General features: G+C 37.2%; 1 protein-coding gene across 2 annotated transcripts in view; it reads left to right on the forward strand.

The window, feature by feature from the left end:
* The window catches only part of LOC138204123 (sodium/calcium exchanger 1-like), a 104,201-nt gene extending 91,885 nt beyond the window's left edge, over positions 1 to 12,316 (forward strand). For both annotated transcript variants that reach the window (XM_069159270.1, XM_069159271.1), the window contains one exon: positions 5,100 to 12,316. In XM_069159270.1, coding sequence (XP_069015371.1) covers positions 5,100 to 5,479 — 380 coding nt within the window. In that variant the 3' untranslated portion in view covers positions 5,480 to 12,316. The remainder of the gene's footprint in view (positions 1 to 5,099) is intronic.
* The last annotated feature ends 7,427 nt before the right edge of the window (positions 12,317 to 19,743 follow it).

Raw genomic sequence — 19,743 nt, forward strand, 5'->3', positions numbered from 1 at the left:
CGGTGTGTTGTAAACAAACACATTATTCTGATGCGAGCCAGCTGTGTGTGGAAAATAAGAGCATAACATTTGTGCTTGATATTTGCCACCAAATTGACACGACGTGCCGCAAAGATTACATCACTTCTTCGCCTGAGACTCACCTCAGTGATATCACGACACACAGACACGCACGCACACAGCTAATCACTCGTTACAGCATCAGCAGGATGTCTGAGGATATACGTCCGTGTATCAGATTAGAAATTGGAGAAAAGAGGCGCTTCATAATCCAAGTAATCCATTCGTTGTTGTTTGCGCAGTGCAAACAGGAAGTGCCTGTGGCTAAAGCCGCAGTTTCCACAGTGCAGATGTGCCACATTGTAAACAAATGGGGCCAAGGCGAAAAACACAGAAGCCTGGATAGTTTAACATTCAGACACCCAGTGAAGTTTTTCTTGAATAACTTTTCACCTGGCTATAACGATGAATAATGTATCGCAGGAGTTATTTTTACCTCGTGATCTGACATCGAAGCCTGGCACCGTGGTGATTTGATAAAAGAACATGTTAATGGCCCAAGACAGCTCTCATATTGTTATCATCGACGTTTCCAACCAACTTTACATTGATCCGGACCTCCTTTTATTATAGACACAAAACAATCAGTTTTTTTAAGAACATTTGTCCCAATGCACCTCTAATGCAATGAATATTTCCCCAATGTTAAAAACCTCCGTTCTATTTCCTCCTGCATACACAGCATTTATTTATACTCAGTTTACTTTTTTATTTTATTTTTATTTTTACAGTGGGAATTAAATATAAATCATTTTTTTAAATATTCATTTAGATTCAGATGATGGTTAAAATATGTTGAAATATTGTAGGGCTTTGTTGGCAGTTTAATTTGCTGTGAGGATGGTAATGCAGGTGAAAACAGTGTTGAAAATTAAGCAGTCTAGATGGTTCACACCAACTTCCAGTATACAGATAGCTATATCCCAACTGTGCGAAGTAATTATTTTCCATATTTGCCATGTTAAACGTCCTCACCTCACCTCACACAAACACCTTAACATTCTCCTCTGGGTATGAAATGAGCTGCATATGTTCTCTCGAACTTCAGCTGTGACAGACAAGCGAAACAAACAAATATAGGGAGGAGGACTCTCACCTTCATCTGATTTCAATAGCGGCCGCCCTCGTGTGCCGCCTGGAAATCAAAATTGAATTGTAAAACTCTGGCTCCTTCACAGCCTTCAGCCTGAGCTCGTCTCCGCCCGGAGGGGACGCGTCGTCCCCGGGCTTTAATTCAATTCCCTTCCTCATTCCTCTCGTCAGCCAGTTTATTGTTGCCCCGGCGTATGATTTATAGAAGCAGCTACTCTGCTACTCTTCCAGGTGGTAACTTTGATGGCTTGCGGCGAGGTCTCTGGGAAGTAGTGTTTCAATCAATTCCTTCCACGGCCGTGTTTTGTTGTTGTGAGTTGGGATTGGAAGCTGTAAACGTGGAGTTGATATCCATTATCAGCGTGTGTCTCCTGTCATAAAAGATTGCGGTGCGAATTAGTCAGCTTTTCATTTCTTCCTGTTCTGAATCGCTTTTATTCTGCTTTGTTTTTTTTTATCTCTTTCACTCACAGTCTGCTCCTCTCTCACCCTCTCATATCCCGCCACACTTATCAGTGATGCTCGCTCTCATCCCGCTAAACTTCATATTCTCACTTGGTGTTACTCTACTCCTCTCTATCTTTCCTCCTCTTATTGGTGGTTGTGTTTTTGCTGTTGTATCATCCATCACTCTGACTGGTGTGTGCTGTGGTGCCCAGATGTGTGTGGGTGAAAATGCGTGTCCTCTCTGCCGAGGTGATGCGAGCTAACGTGTGGTAAATCCAGCAGGTCATTATAACTTCCACTGGGAGTGTTTTCTGCCCTGGGTGTGCGTGTTTACGTGATCTCCTATAAAACTTGGTAGAAACACTCTTTTCCTCTCGTGTTTCTCAGTTTCTGACTTGCACGCCCTCCTTTCCCCCCCCTCCGTCCTCCTCTAGAGTCATAAAAGCATTTCTGTATTATTACATCAGAGACACGCTCAAGGATTATTGGGACAATTTACAGCGAATTTGCAGAATCAGGCAATTATGAGGGGAAAATGCTGATCGGACGCTTGGGCTGAAAGCTGTGTAGTGCAGAATGTTTGTCTGTTTAAGAGGTTTATGGAGATCTATTATAACTGTCTGATCCATTTAAATAGTAAGTGGTGTCCACACTGAAAATAGGAAAACAATGCTGCTGTCTATTCCGGTTTTTTTCTCATTTCATTTGATGCAGTTAAAATTCATTTCGATTTTTTAAGTCCTTAAAGATCCAATCTTCTCCAAAATGTATGTCATGCAAAAGAGCCAATAAAATCAAATGGTATGGTCCAAGTTGTCGTATCGATTGATTCGTGATGTCAATTCAAACCCTTATCTTGATTTTTCAAAGCAGCTGTTGTTTGTCAGATTTAAGTTTTTCTGTACAACTTGACAACAATATTCACAGCTTCATTGATTTTATCCACTCTTTTGGCCAATTTTATGAAGATTGTTCTGTCTAGGCTGTTGTTCCTCCTGATTATTGGCAGTCATGCTTTCTTCAGCAAAGACTAGTATTCAGAAATTATATTATATTTACTAATCCCAGTAATGCCCCTTTAATTTTACATTTTGGATTCAGCTTGTTTGTTGTTTTGAGGGTGAACTGAGATATATATATTCACCAAGGCTAACATTCAGCTGTCTGTTCATACTCAGTAAATAGCTCCAAATATTAGGCCAGATGCATGTTTGTCTTGTGTTCTATTTTTACACATACAGTATGTTAAATACAGAAACAGCATTCATTGAACATCCAGTTGAGTCTGACCTCGAGTTTAAAGAGATCTTCAAAAATAAAACCTACAATAGCGGTGATAAAGCAAGAAAATGTTGCGTGTTGATGTAATTTTGGTGAAATGACCCTTTAAGGGACTTTTTTTGTGGTTGTGAGAAATATTGGATCCTTCCTTTGTGTATGATCGTGTTGTTTCCACTAGTGTGTGATGTTTCACATCCAATAATGTGAAGTTCCATGACTCAGATTAAAATCTAAAATCTCACCCGCCGGAGTGTGCACACACACACACACACACACACACACCGTGACTTTGCACTTCTTCTTGTATGGTCTACCGCCATTACAATTCAGCCGTCCAGTCAAAATGTTCAGAGGAGGACAGTTTTCACGTTGGGATATGAATTTCAACTAATCTTACTGACATTCAAATGAGAATTGAGACTTGACTCACCAGCGTGTCTAAAAATAGAAATAAGCCGCGATAGGCATACAATAAACTGGCAGCTGTTTCCCTGGTGTTCCCTGCCAACCCAGTTGTAGAGCCTCGCTTTTCCTCCAATCTCTCCTCAAACATTCAGCACCAGAGAGCGTTCATGTGTGCACCTACAGCGTCGCATTTTGCACATGCTGCTGATGCTGATGCCAGACAATCAAGTCATGTTTGTGTTTGATTTTACAGATTGTGGATTTAAAAAAAAAAAAAAAATGACACAGACGGGAGTGATTTGCAGAAAATACAAATGATTCCAGCTCTTTTGTAGAGATATGGGATTCAAGACAAAAGTGTCGAACAGGGAGAGCCTCCCAAGGCTTCTCTAATGCACCTAAATTTTACAGCAGTAGTTTTGAAAGCTCGTCTCTGAGTCTGACCCAAAGTTAACATAGAAATTATTATGTTTTTGATATTTGCTTGTGAATATAGCCTGGTCGAAGGGCCCAGCCACGAGGATGAGAATTACTAGTTATTTATCCGCATGCTGCATGACAGTAATATTATGACAAAAATGTGCTCAGAGGCTTTAATTAAGGGCTTCATTGCTGTTGCTCACTGTATGGAGAGCTGACCTAATGTGCCACAGCTGGGCTCATGCGTTTGTTCCAAGTCAGTCACATCACTGAGTTTTCTGGAACCACAGAGGCTCCACCAGCTTCCTCAGGCCTCTGCTGCCTTTCTGCCCCCGAGTCATTGTCTGCCCTCTTCCATTTGATTTAGCTCCTCATATGTGTGCTACGCTCTTCTGTCAGCCATCACAGTGAACAGACTCACAATCATGAAGCTCAACGGAAAACCAACCACTGCATTTAGATTTCTAAATGGTGTGCACAAGTGCTAGATTGACAACATTATAAATGCATTTATGTGTGCTGATGGCCAGCAGGTTCCCATGGAAGTAGATTCCTATGTAGTTAGCTGCAATAGCTAATCCAGGAGAACAATTTTAGAAATATATTTGATTTTGATTCAGAGGAAAGTAGTTTAAATTATTTACGTGAAATGTTGGTTTATTTAGGAAGCTTTAGGAGGCCCCAGTATATTGTAAGTCCCGTTGTCAGAACAGCCAAAGTCATGAGAGCAACATCCAGAAACTCTGACCTTCGACCTAACATCTGTTCGTTCAGTCAACCTTTAGTTTAATGTCACATTGGATAGTAGGTTTTATGAAATCCTAATCTGCTACATCTGGCTGGCACCCAAACATTTCTTCTCCTCAGTCTTTCTGTTTGTTTTTTTTCTCTGTTATGTGCAGTTTGTATTGTGTCAAACAGTCATACATTAAATATGAACTCATATTTGTTTTACACAATTTGATTTCTAGTGTTTCCCAAACCTCGATCTCGCTCCACCTCTTAGCTTCTCTTTTATCTTTCCCTTTGCGTACATATATACCACAGGGTTTGTGTTTAGTTGTATGTTCGGGGCCGTGATAATACCATGTGGGTGGTTTCTGGATGGATGTTACCTTGAGGTCGTTTCTTCAGTTTGTGAGGCAGACATTCAGCAAAACATCAAAAGTTATTCATATTTTACTCATGTCTACACTATTGCTCTGCATTATTTCATTGTTTTGTTTAAGCCTTGTTTTTATGTTCCGACATCAATTTTTCCGGTGCTGTTTGAGGTGTTGGCTTGTAAATTTGGAAGGAGGTTTTAAAACGATAAAGTCAACAGCAAAAGAAAGTTTTGAGGAGATAACAATGCTTTACAATAAATATATAAAACCTATCTCTTTCTCTTCAAGACACATTTGCCAGCAAAGTCGCCGCCATCCAGGACCAGTACGCCGACGCCTCCATCGGCAACGTCACCGGCTCCAACGCCGTCAACGTCTTCCTGGGCATCGGCGTGGCGTGGACCATCGCCGCTGTCGCCTGGCGCTCCAAGGGCAAGCCTTTCAAGGTGGACCCAGGCAACCTGGCTTTCTCCGTCACCCTCTACACCATCCTGGCCATGGTGAGCGTCCTCACGCTGCTGTACCGTCGGCGGGCGTCGGTGGCCGGCGGCGAGCTGGGCGGGCCGCGGACTTGCAAGTTGCTAACGTCGCTGATGTTCGTCTCGCTGTGGCTGATTTACATCATGCTGGCTTCCATGGATGCCTACTGCCATTTACCAAGCTTTTAAAGAGGAGTGGAGAGCGGAGGGAGAGAGACCTCTACTGCCACGATGGAGAGAGAGAGAGTGATAGAGGAGTCTTCAGAGAGGAAGAGGAAGAGAGATGAAGGAGAGGAGGTGGATGGATATGGGAATTTTTTTTTATTTTTTTTTAAACAAGTCTCTAAATTACACTTAAAACATGTTTCAGATTTTAACCGGATGTTTTTTCTAATTACATTTCTTTCTTTCCTGAAAACTCTTCAGTGATGTCCAAACTAATGATTTTTCTCTGTTGACGCTCTCTGTAATGAGCAGCTCTTTGAGGCAGTAAGACCCTGAGGAAACTTCTGGGATACTTCTGAATTACAAATTAATGTAACAAAAGTATTGATGAAAAATCAACAGTTTTATTATCAACACTGGACAAAACAGTGTCATAGTTCATAAAAGGCTGATATTGTTCCAGTATACTGTCAGACCAGCAGGAGAGGAGATTATCAGCCGGCCTCTAAAAGGAAAAGTGAAGCTGAAAGGAGAAATAAATTTGAGCGATAGAAGTGGAAACGTTGCGAACGGAAGGAGACAGCAGCAAAACTCAAGAAAAGAGAAGTCTGTATAATGCTGATGGAGGAAGATGAGGAAAGAAGGAAGAAAAAGAAGGACGATTTTTACAGCCCCTCTTCGCTCCCTCTCTCAACATTTTCTCCGTCTTTACAGTACCGTAGTGGTCGTCACGGGAACAGTGGATCCTCCCATCATTTACCTTTGAACTCAGTCTCATCCTGTCAGTGACTTATCACTTTGACCCTGTTCCCTCAAATGTACACACACACACACATTGGGGGTCCTCAGGTGATTCTGCAGCAGAGGACCGCTCACCAACTTGCAGGCGAGATAAAAAAAAAAACTGGCCGCCTTTTATTTTCTTCTTCTTTCTGGATACACTGTGCAAAATAGTCCCAGCATCTTACAACACACACACACACACACACACACACACACACACACACACACACACACACACACACACACACACCCTCCCCTACAAATACTCTACAGACTGTCCACTCTCCTCCGTCCCTCCCTCTTGCCTTACTTTCATCTTCCCTGTAGGAATAGTCTTCAAGTTGTCACAATGAAACGCTGTAGTCACCAACCAACCCCTCTTTTTAATGGAGCCAATCCCAAACCCTTTTACACCAACCCCACACTTTTTTTCTTTCTAAACTTTTCAATGCCGTCACGTGTTGATGTTGTTACCGTGCAATTGTAAAAAAAAAAAACAACAACAAGAAAAAAAAAATATATATATATATACATAAAGTATGATGAGATGAGGATGAAGGAAGTTGCTTAAAAAAACTTGAAAGATCAAGATTTCGGGATGGAGAAACAAAACATGCTGAAGCAACGAGCTCGAAGTCCACTTCAAAACAACTGGTTTTCTTGCAGTGCAGAAGCATTGTGCACTACACGTCGAGATGCACTGTTTACACTTTAAAATACGGGGACAACAAGAGCCAAGCAGGAACTCGTATAATGCTGAGAGACATCAGCGAACATAAAACAAGAAGGACCAATCTGAGTGAAGGACCGTGACATCGACTATGAAGAGGACAGCGATGACAGTGTTGTGGAAGACAAATCAAAAGTATGACCATACCCAATGTTTCTAATTGTACATGATAATATAAGAAACTTTTATTGACGTGTGTGAGAAAACATTGATATTACATTTATGTTAAGCTCCTTCCCTTTCTGTTTCTTTTTTTTAAAACTAAGAGGAAAAAAAGACATTTTAAAGAAACCCATTGCCAGGGAAAAATGTGAACCTAAAACCAGAGATGACCCAGACAGAGAGAAGAGTTGGATCACTTGAGGGTAAATGTTCGGCAGCTCTGAAATATCACATGACTGTTCTGCAGTGGTTGGGCCGGTTTTTTGTACACACAAACACAAACACACACACACACACACACACACACACACACACACACACACACACACACACACACACACACACACAAAAGAAAACAAGTCTCTGTTATCCAAAGATTTGAAAAAAGTCACAGATCACTTCACAGGTAGAGAACCGCTCATGTTCAGTGTGCAGTTTTACTTTTCATGCGAGTCCCGCAAGCTGCCGGTGAACGGAAACTCAAGAGTTTTCACACCGCAGCTAAATGTGCTAAATGATCTGGTCTATTTCATGGCTTTATTCTGTGCTATCAAATTTGTTTTCGTGAAATGTTTGTTGACTCAGGCATGTCTGTGTGAAGTGAAAGTAAGATATCAGAGCAACCACATGTGAAATCAGCTGTTTTTCTGTCATCTGTGTCTGTTTGAGAAAGTGTCGAAGCCCGGATTAACATTAGGTGGTGTTAATACTCTTATCCTGCCCAGAGGCTGGACTCAAACCGGACAGAAGGGATGGCATATGGCTTGTCAGGGTAGATTATTATGAAATGCATTCCCCTTGTAACGGTCAGAAAGAGAAACTCTGCAGGAACAGAGATTTTCCTCTCAGCTGTCCACCACGCTGACTGTAAACTTCAAGGGAAATCCTCCAGAGAGAAAACACTAATTTAGCTCTTTGTGATCGGCCTCTTCACTAAGAGAAAAATGGGCCTGAAAACAACAATTTACCTGCCCACCATTTTCTTTGTTTAATGTGGACAAATTATCCTCCGCTTTCAGCCCCTTGTGAAAGCATGCGCAGTCGTGACCAAACCAGGCAGAGCCTCAGATGTAGCCTCACTAAGGCCACTGCTTGTACAAATGGAAGATAAGCGTGTGATTTGGAGCAGACGGGCATTGCTCCGAGGGGGGTAAAAACGCCTGGAGGCGTTCCCCCTTCCCTCGAATGTGCCATTTTTATGCCACACCAGTTCCTTTTGCATTCTGACAGCTATGAAGTGAAAGAGTCCGAACGTTTCCTGTAGAAAATAAGCAAAATAAAAGGGGAAAGATTTCTCTAACAGCTGTTTTCCAGCCAAGCACAGCCTACATTCATTGATAGAAAGAGTTTGGCCGGCTGCCATGTTGCTCTTGCTCTATTTCTGAGGAATATCTCCTAGCTGCAAATATTTAACATTGCTGTCTAGAAATAAGACATGACGGCATACTTAGAGTTACCACTTCATAGAAGAGTTGCCCTGGACCTCATGGAGATTTAATGTCTTGGTTAAATTGACTTCAGCATATTTGGTGTCTGCAGGGACGTAACCAGGATTTGAAAAGTACGGGTGTCATGTTAAATCCCCCCCCCCTCCCCCAAGGAAACTCCACCGTTGTCTAAAAAACTGGCCTGATCGTAAAAATACAATATGGAAAGGTTTGGAGCATTTTGTGGGGAGGTAAACAGGAAACACCCTCTTGTCATAGATTCAGTGAGTTATACAGATTATAGCCCTGGTTTTTTTTTGCTCATACTAAATTAGGTATTTGAAGTCTACAATGTAGACCAGTTTGTGAACTTTTCTGGTTTAAAAGCAGATTTCTGGATGTTTATTTGTTTAATATGGATATAGGAGATAATGACAAGTGTCACAATTAAGCTAAAAAAATATACAAATCCTGTTTGTGTGATTGAGTAGGGGAGAAGAGGTTTTTGACATACAGTTCAGCAATGAGATGAAGGTATTTGAACTGCCTCCGTGAGCTGTTTGTCACAACTTCTCCTGCATTTCCAGCTGTTAATACGCAGGCCAGACAAGCTTTAACAACTAACTTCCTGTTGTTGTGGAACATCTGAATCCACCTGTTCCTTTCAGTATCTTTGCTTCCTGTCCTCCCCAATTTCAGTTCTCTTAAACTCAATCCGAGTTTACACATCACCACAAATGTGGCGCTAAAGCCAAAATCATCAGGATTCATTCTGTCAGCGACCCGAATCTTTCATGGCAGTCGTTGTATTTTGGTCTGTGGACTTACTGAAGTTGTCATCCTCAGAGCTGTGCTGCTGGCATGGCTGAAAACATCCAGCATATTAGGCACCATGTCTAAGTTTTACTTCCATAATGACATTTTTCTGAACTCGGCAACTCGTAACTAAGGCATGACCTCTGTGTCCTCAGTTGGAGCGATAGACCTGGAGCTCACTGGTGTTTGAATGTGTCACCCGACGTAAACTGTCCGTCCAGATCCTTTCATTATCTCCAGGTCTCAGTAGTAATCCCATTATGATGGAGGTCACCAGCCAGGTGCCGGACTTTTTGACATGACTCGCGCGTCGGTGTGGCTCCTGCCCTGCTGTGGAGCCCGGACGCACGCCGGGCCAAACCCTTTTTCTCAATGACTTAAGCTTCCGTACCAGATACCAGTTTAAGAATGACTGGGCAGGATAATAGTCCTGCTGACGCCACAGGAACACAAGGATGATGGGACCGATTTAGAAACGCAGGCTTTTTAAAGGTTGATAGGCCTTGCTGGAGGATGGCTGAGTGTGTGTGTGTGTGTGTGTGTGTGTGTGTGTGTGTGCATGCTTTCTAAGTGGGTGAAGAAATGCAACCGTATTTTTAGTCTTTTGCCTGTTGCCTAGCGACCATCTATCTGCAAGCCATTGTCTTCTTGACTGTTGCTGGTGCGTCTGTGCGTCTGTCTCTCGTTCTCTTTTAATATGTCTCTCTCTGTGTGCTTGCCCTCCTCGTGAATGTGACTGCGGTTCTTCATTCTGTTTCTCTCTGCAGAAGTTTCAACATGTCGCTGGTCACGTGTTCGTCTTTTCTACATGTGTTTCCTTTACTTCCTATTCCCTGTGCCTCCCTTTTGTTCGCATGTGCATCCACTGTGTGTATGTCTCCATGCGTATGTATTTGTGCCTGTGTGTGTGTGTGTGTGTGTGTGGCGGGAGGTTGGGGGGGTTGGTGTTGTAATCTCCTTACAATGGGTTGCCCTGTGTGTCCCTAGCTGAGTCCCATATGCTTGATTAATGAATTTGAATGCCAACCTGACCCACAGTAAAAAAAAATGCCTGGAAATTGGATTCCCTGTTTAGTGTGTGTGTGTGTGTGTGTGTGTGTGTGTGTGTGTGTGTGTGTGTGTGTGTGTGTGTATCAGTGAAAGAGAGAGGCAGGTACAGAGGATCGATTCAAAGGCCAGTCCAGTAAGCAGCATACACACACACACACACACACACACACACACACACACACACACACACACACACACACACACACACACACACACACACATTATTTGTAAAAGTATTGATATTCAGGTAAACCTGAAGTCCGGTGAAGTTGTTCATACAAGTAGCTGCTGTCACATTTACATGATCTTTTTCACCATGTTTTCATAGCGTTGATTTTTTTCTTAACCTTGTTCATGCTAAACGGATTCACGTGGAGAGAAGACATTATCAAATAAATGACGGCTGTACATGGATGAATACAGAGAAAATATACAGTATAACTATGAATTGTGAAATACTCCAAAAGCATTTCAAACTATATTGCAGTTTCAAATATATTTTAATCAAAAACAAATTCTGAATGTTACTCAGTACCTTACACAGTAGTAAAAATAAAAATAAAAGTCACTGTCTTTGAAGAGGAAAATGAAAGCTCCTTCCACTTCAGAACTCTACTTACTGATTAGCTCTTAATGAGTGGACAGCCAATCAAAATAAAGCTCTGTCCTGCTTGACTTTAGGTTCAGTATTATTGTAAAAATACCATTGTTAAAGCTATAATGCAAGAATTTAACATTGAAAAAAGACTCCAATGACATTCAAGCCCTTGTATAATTAATTCACACAATGCAGATTGAACCTATCACTGCTGGATGAATATTTCTGTATTTCACAATATATGGAGTTTTTAAGTCTGGTGTCTGGTGAGACATCCCCGTGCTGCACACTCTGCATTACAAGTTTAAATAAGAAAGACAGTTTGACATTTTATAAAGTGATGCATTGACATAAGTACATTTCATATTGATGAGCTAAATGTTAAAAAAAATTATTTCTGTTATACCATTTATTCGTGGTTATATCAAATATGTTGTCTGTATTTAATCATATAGCTCTTTCTTTATCAGTGTAATGTCTTGTTTATTTCTTCACCGTAGAACAATTTCACTCTGTAATGGAGTCTCAGAGTGAATCTCACAGTTTGGAGTTATACAGTCAGGCAGTGACCACATGACTCACCACTTTCACACAGTGATGAGGCTGTTGTATGCTTTGATACATGTTGGTACCTGAAAAACATTCATAGACGACAAATATGATCTTTTTTTTTGCTTTCTGATTTATGTTTTAGACCACTATCTATTGATCAGTGTTTAGTTTTTACTTTCTTTCCCCCTCTCTACTGTCAGCCACTATGCTACTCTATACCTTATAAATATTTATATATTTTTTTTCCCCTTTCTACTCATGCAGCTCTATTTATGAGGTCACAAAGTGCTTTTGATATGAATATCTGGTATTTTAATTGTTTCCATTCATTGTATTATCATGTACTTTTTGTTGCATTGTTTTTCATTGTTTTGTGTAGTTTCGGTGATTTCTTTTGTAAAACAAAAACATCCCTCGGAGAGTAGAACACAAACAGAAGACTGTGCTCTTATCCTTTTTAGTGTGTGTGTGTGTGTGTGTGTGTGTGTGTGTGTGTGTGAGAGAGAGAGAATGCGTGCATTTCTTCATACCGTTCCGTCCATGCGTGTGTCGATGCATGACTAAGACTCATTCTGAATACAGTGTTGATGTTGGAAATGTCGTAGTAAAGAGTAAAGTATTTTTAAATGCTGAAACTGACATGATATGAAAAACGATATAGATGTTTACAAAGACCAAATTTTTCTTTTCTCTGTTTTCTTTCTCAAAGATGAAATTAAACTTGACTGGCAAATACTCGAAAATGTATCCAGATCTTTTTTTTTTGCTAATGGAGAGGAAGTCATTTCTCTAATAATGAGTTAAAGTTAACAAGCTGATCAAGTTTAAAATGATGCTCAAAATGTTTAGCAATCAGCAAAAGGACTGTAGTTTGTAAAACATTTTAAACTACAATTGCGAAAGCTGTTATTTCCATGTAGTGGATTGACATTAAAAAGTCAAACTATAGCATGTCGTCCAAAATATTAAAAAAAAGTCATCCTATAGCATGTCGTCCGAAATGTGAAAAATAAGTCATACTATAGCATGTCGTCCAAAATATGACCAAAAAGTCATACTATAGCATGTCGTCCAAAATATGACCAAAAAGTCATACTATAGCATGTCGTCCAAAATATTAAAAAAAGTCATACCATAGCATGTCGTCCAAAATATGACCAAAAAGTCATACTATATCATGTCGTCCAAAATATTAAAAAAAGTCATACTATAGCATGTCGTCCAAAATATTAAAAAAAGTCATACTATAGCATGTCGTCCAAAATATTTAAAAAAGTCATACCATAGCATGTCGTCCAAAATATGACCAAAAAGTCATACTATATCATGTCGTCCAAAATATTAAAAAAAGTCATACTATAGCATGTCGTCCAAAATATTTAAAAAAGTCATACTATAGCATGTCGTCCAAAATATTTAAAAAAGTCATACCATAGCATGTCGTCCAAAATATGACCAAAAAGTCATACTATAGCATGTCGTCCAAAATATTTAAAAAAGTCATACTATAGCATGTCGTCCAAAATATTTAAAAAAGTCATACTATAGCATGTCGTCCAAAATATTAAAAAAAGTCATACCATAGCATGTCGTCCAAAATATGACCAAAAAGTCATACTATATCATGTCGTCCAAAATATTAAAAAAAGTCATACTATAGCATGTCGTCCAAAATATTTAAAAAAGTCATACTATAGCATGTCGTCCAAAATATTAAAAAAAGTCATACCATAGCATGTCGTCCAAAATATGACCAAAAAGTCATACTATATCATGTCGTCCAAAATATTAAAAAAAGTCATACTATAGCATGTCGTCCAAAATATTAAAAAAAGTCATACTATAGCATGTCGTCCAAAATATTTAAAAAAGTCATACCATAGCATGTCGTCCAAAATATGACCAAAAAGTCATACTATATCATGTCGTCCAAAATATTAAAAAAAGTCATACTATAGCATGTCGTCCAAAATATTTAAAAAAGTCATACTATAGCATGTCGTCCAAAATATTTAAAAAAGTCATACCATAGCATGTCGTCCAAAATATGACCAAAAAGTCATACTATAGCATGTCGTCCGAAATATTTAAAAAAGTCATACTATAGCATGTCGTCCGAAATATGAAAAATAAGTCATACTATAGCATGTCGTCCGAAATATGAAAAATAAGTCATACTATAGCATGTCGTCCAAAATATTAAAAAAAGTCATACTATAGCATGTCGTCCGAAATATGAAAAATAAGTCATACTATAGCATGTCGTCCGAAATATTAAAAAAAGTCATACTATAGCATGTCGTCCGAAATATGAAAAATAAGTCATACTATAGCATGTCGTCCAAAATATTAAAAAAAGTCATACTATAGCATGTCGTCCGAAATATGAAAAATAAGTCATACTATAGCATGTCGTCCGAAATATGAAAAATAAGTCATACTATAGCATGTCGTCCGAAATATGAAAAATAAGTCATACTATAGCATGTCGTCCAAAATATTTAAAAAAGTCATACTATAGCATGTCGTCCGAACTATGACCTAAAAGTCATACTATAGCATGTCGTCCAAAATATTAAAAAAAGTCATACTATAGCATGTCGTCCGAAATATGAAAAATAAGTCATACTATAGCATGTAGTCCGAAATATGAAAAATAAGTCATACTATAGCATGTCGTCCGAAATATGACCAAAAAGTCATACTATAGCATGTCGTCCAAAATATTTAAAAAAGTCATACTATAGCATGTCGTCCGAAATATGACCAAAAAGTCATACTATAGCATGTCGTCCAAAATATTTAAAAAAGTCATACTATAGCATGTCGTCCGAAATATGACCAAAAAGTCATACTATAGCATGTCGTCCAAAATATGACCAAAAAGTCATACTATAGCATGTCGTCCAAAATATTAAAATAAGTCATACTATAGCATGTCGTCCAAAATATGACCAAAAAGTCATACTATAGCATGTCGTCCAAAATATGACCAAAAAGTCATACTATAGCATGTCGTCCAAAATATTAAAAAAAGTCATACCATAGCATGTCGTCCAAAATATGACCAAAAAGTCATACTATATCATGTCGTCCAAAATATTAAAAAAAGTCATACTATAGCATGTCGTCCAAAATATTAAAAAAAGTCATACTATAGCATGTCGTCCAAAATATTTAAAAAAGTCATACCATAGCATGTCGTCCAAAATATGACCAAAAAGTCATACTATATCATGTCGTCCAAAATATTAAAAAAAGTCATACTATAGCATGTCGTCCAAAATATTTAAAAAAGTCATACTATAGCATGTCGTCCAAAATATTTAAAAAAGTCATACCATAGCATGTCGTCCAAAATATGACCAAAAAGTCATACTATAGCATGTCGTCCAAAATATTTAAAAAAGTCATACTATAGCATGTCGTCCAAAATATTTAAAAAAGTCATACTATAGCATGTCGTCCAAAATATTAAAAAAAGTCATACCATAGCATGTCGTCCAAAATATGACCAAAAAGTCATACTATATCATGTCGTCCAAAATATTAAAAAAAGTCATACTATAGCATGTCGTCCAAAATATTTAAAAAAGTCATACTATAGCATGTCGTCCAAAATATTAAAAAAAGTCATACCATAGCATGTCGTCCAAAATATGACCAAAAAGTCATACTATATCATGTCGTCCAAAATATTAAAAAAAGTCATACTATAGCATGTCGTCCAAAATATTAAAAAAAGTCATACTATAGCATGTCGTCCAAAATATTTAAAAAAGTCATACCATAGCATGTCGTCCAAAATATGACCAAAAAGTCATACTATATCATGTCGTCCAAAATATTAAAAAAAGTCATACTATAGCATGTCGTCCAAAATATTTAAAAAAGTCATACTATAGCATGTCGTCCAAAATATTTAAAAAAGTCATACCATAGCATGTCGTCCAAAATATGACCAAAAAGTCATACTATAGCATGTCGTCCGAAATATTTAAAAAAGTCATACTATAGCATGTCGTCCGAAATATGAAAAATAAGTCATACTATAGCATGTCGTCCGAAATATGAAAAATAAGTCATACTATAGCATGTCGTCCAAAATATTAAAAAAAGTCATACTATAGCATGTCGTCCGAAATATGAAAAATAAGTCATACTATAGCATGTCGTCCGAAATATTAAAAAAAGTCATACTATAGCATGTCGTCCGAAATATGAAAAATAAGTCATACTATAGCATGTCGTCCAAAATATTAAAAAAAGTCATACTATAGCATGTCGTCCGAAATATGAAAAATAAGTCATACTATAGCATGTCGTCCGAAATATGAAAAATAAGTCATACTATAGCATGTCGTCCGAAATATGAAAAATAAGTCATACTATAGCATGTCGTCCAAAATATTTAAAAAAGTCATACTATAGCATGTCGTCCGAACTATGACCTAAAAGTCATACTATAGCATGTCGTCCAAAATATTAAAAAAAGTCATACTATAGCATGTCGTCCGAAATATGAAAAATAAGTCATACTATAGCATGTAGTCCGAAATATGAAAAATAAGTCATACTATAGCATGTCGTCCGAAATATGACCAAAAAGTCATACTATAGCATGTCGTCCAAAATATTTAAAAAAGTCATACTATAGCATGTCGTCCGAAATATGACCAAAAAGTCATACTATAGCATGTCGTCCAAAATATGACCAAAAAGTCATACTATAGCATGTCGTCCAAAATATTAAAAAAAGTCATACTATAGCATGTCGTCCAAAATATTAAAAAAAGTCATACTATAGCATGTCGTCCGAAATATGACCAAAAAGTCAAACTATAGCATGTCGTCCAAAATATTAAAAAAAGTCATACTATAGCATGTCATCCAAAATATGACCAAAAAGTCATACTATAGCATGTTGTCCAAAATATGACCAAAAAGTCATACTATAGCATGTCGTCCAAAATATTAAAAAAAGTCATACTATAGCATGTCGTCCAAAATATTAAAAAAAGTCATACTATAGTATGTCATCCGAAATATGACCAAAAAGTCATACTATAGCATGTCGTCCGAAATATGACCAAAAAGTCATACTATAGCATGTTGTCCAAAATATGACCAAAAAGTCATACTATAGCATGTCGTCCAAAATATTAAAAAAAGTCATACCATAGCATGTCGTCCAAAATATGACCAAAAAGTCATACTATATCATGTCGTCCAAAATATTAAAAAAAGTCATACTATAGCATGTCGTCCAAAATATTAAAAAAAGTCATACTATAGCATGTCGTCCAAAATATTTAAAAAAGTCATACTATAGCATGTCGTCCAAAATATTAAAAAAAGTCATACCATAGCATGTCGTCCAAAATATGACCAAAAAGTCATACTATATCATGTCGTCCAAAATATTAAAAAAAGTCATACTATAGCATGTCGTCCAAAATATGACCAAAAAGTCATACTATATCATGTCGTCCAAAATATTAAAAAAAGTCATACTATATCATGTCGTCCAAAATATTTAAAAAAGTCATACCATAGCATGTCGTCCAAAATATGACCAAAAAGTCATACTATATCATGTCGTCCAAAATATTAAAAAAAGTCATACTATAGCATGTCGTCCAAAATATTTAAAAAAGTCATACTATAGCATGTCGTCCAAAATATTTAAAAAAGTCATACCATAGCATGTCGTCCAAAATGTGACCAAAAAGTCATACTATAGCATGTCGTCCAAAATATTTAAAAAAGTCATACTATAGCATGTCGTCCGAAATATGACCAAAAAGTCATACTATAGCATGTCGTCCAAAATATTTAAAAAAGTCATACTATAGCATGTCGTCCGAAATATGAAAAATAAGTCATACTATAGCATGTAGTCCGAAATATGAAAAATAAGTCATACTATAGCATGTCGTCCGAAATATGAAAAATAAGTCATACTATAGCATGTAGTCCGAAATATGAAAAATAAGTCATACTATAGCATGTCGTCCAAAATATTAAAAAAAGTCATACTATAGCATGTCGTCCGAAATATGAAAAATAAGTCATACTATAGCATGTAGTCCGAAATATGAAAAATAAGTCATACTATAGCATGTCGTCCGAAATATGAAAAATAAGTCATACTATAGCATGTAGTCCGAAATATGAAAAATAAGTCATACTATAGCATGTCGTCCAAAATATTAAAAAAAGTCATACTATAGCATGTCGTCCGAAATATGAAAAATAAGTCATACTATAGCATGTCGTCCGAAATATGAAAAATAAGTCATACTATAGCATGTCGTCCGAAATATGAAAAATAAGTCATACTATAGCATGTCGTCCAAAATATTAAAAAAAGTCATACTATAGCATGTCGTCCGAACTATGACCTAAAAGTCATACTATAGCATGTCGTCCAAAATATTAAAAAAAGTCATACTGTAGCATGTCGTCCGAAATATGAAAAATAAGTCATACTATAGCATGTAGTCCGAAATATGAAAAATAAGTCATACTATAGCATGTCGTCCGAAATATGAAAAATAAGTCATACTATAGCATGTCGTCCGAAATATGAAAAATAAGTCATACTATAGCATGTCGTCCGAAATATGACCAAAAAGTCATGCTATATCATGTCGTCCAAAATATTTAAAAAAGTCATACTATAGCATGTCGTCCAAAATATTTAAAAAAGTCATACTATAGCATGTCGTCCGAACTATGACCAAAAAGTCACACTATAGCATGTCGTCCAAAATATTAAAAAAAGTCATACTATAGCATGTCGTCCGAAATATGACCAAAAAGTCATACTATAGCATGTCGTCCAAAATATGACCAAAAAGTCATACTATAGCATGTCGTCCAAAATATTAAAAAAAGTCATACTACAGCATGTCGTCCAAAATATTAAAAAAAGTCATACTATAGCATGTCGTCCGAAATATGACCAAAAAGTCAAACTATAGCATGTCGTCCAAAATATTAAAAAAAGTCATACTATAGCATGTCATCCAAAATATGACCAAAAAGTCATACTATAGCATGTTGTCCAAAATATGACCAAAAAGTCATACTATAGCATGTCGTCCAAAATATTAAAAAAAGTCATACTATAGCATGTCGTCCAAAATATTAAAAAAAGTCATACTATAGTATGTCGTCCAAAATATTAAAAAAAGTCATACTATAGCATGTCGTCCAAAATATTAAAAAAAGTCATACTATAGTATGTCATCCGAAATATGACCAAAAAGTCATACTATAGCATGTCGTCCGAAATATGACCAAAAAGTCATACTATAGCATGTTGTCCAAAATATGACCAAAAAGTCAAACTATAGCATGTCGTCCAAAATATTAAAAAAAGTCATACTATAGCATGTCATCCAAAATATGACCAAAAAGTCATACTATAGCATGTTGTCCAAAATATGACCAAAAAGTCATACTATAGCATGTCGTCCGAAATATGACCAAAAAGTCATACTATAGCATGTCGTCCAAAATATGACCAAAAAGTCATACAATAGCATGTCGTCCGAAATATGACCAAAAAGTCATACTATAGCATGTCGTCCAAAATATTAAAAAAAAGTCATACTATAGCATGTCGTCCGAAATGTGAAAAATAAGTCATACTATAGCATGTCGTCCAAAATATGACCAAAAAGTCATACTATAGCATGTCGTCCAAAATATTAAAAAAAGTCATACCATAGCATGTCGTCCAAAATATGACCAAAAAGTCATACTATATCATGTCGTCCAAAATATTAAAAAAAAGTCATACTATAGCATGTCGTCCAAAATATTTAAAAAAGTCATACTATAGCATGTCGTCCAAAATATTTAAAAAAGTCATACTATAGCATGTCGTCCGAAATATCACCAAAAAGTCATACTATAGCATGTCGTCCGAAATATGAAAAATAAGTCATACTATAGCATGTAGTCCAAAATATTAAAAAAAGTCATACCATAGCATGTCGTCCAAAATATGACCAAAAAGTCATTCTATAGCATGTCGTCCGAAATATGAAAAATAAGTCATACTATAGCATGTAGTCCAAAATATTAAAAAAAGTCATACTATAGCATGTCGTCCAAAATATTTAAAAAAGTCATACTATAGCATGTCGTCCGAAATATG

The sequence above is a fragment of the Embiotoca jacksoni genome, unplaced genomic scaffold (assembly GCF_022577435.1).
Source record: "Embiotoca jacksoni isolate LCO1_2020_lvr unplaced genomic scaffold, fEmbJac1.0.p SCAF_24, whole genome shotgun sequence".
In the NCBI taxonomy this organism is placed as follows: Eukaryota; Metazoa; Chordata; class Actinopteri; family Embiotocidae; genus Embiotoca; species Embiotoca jacksoni.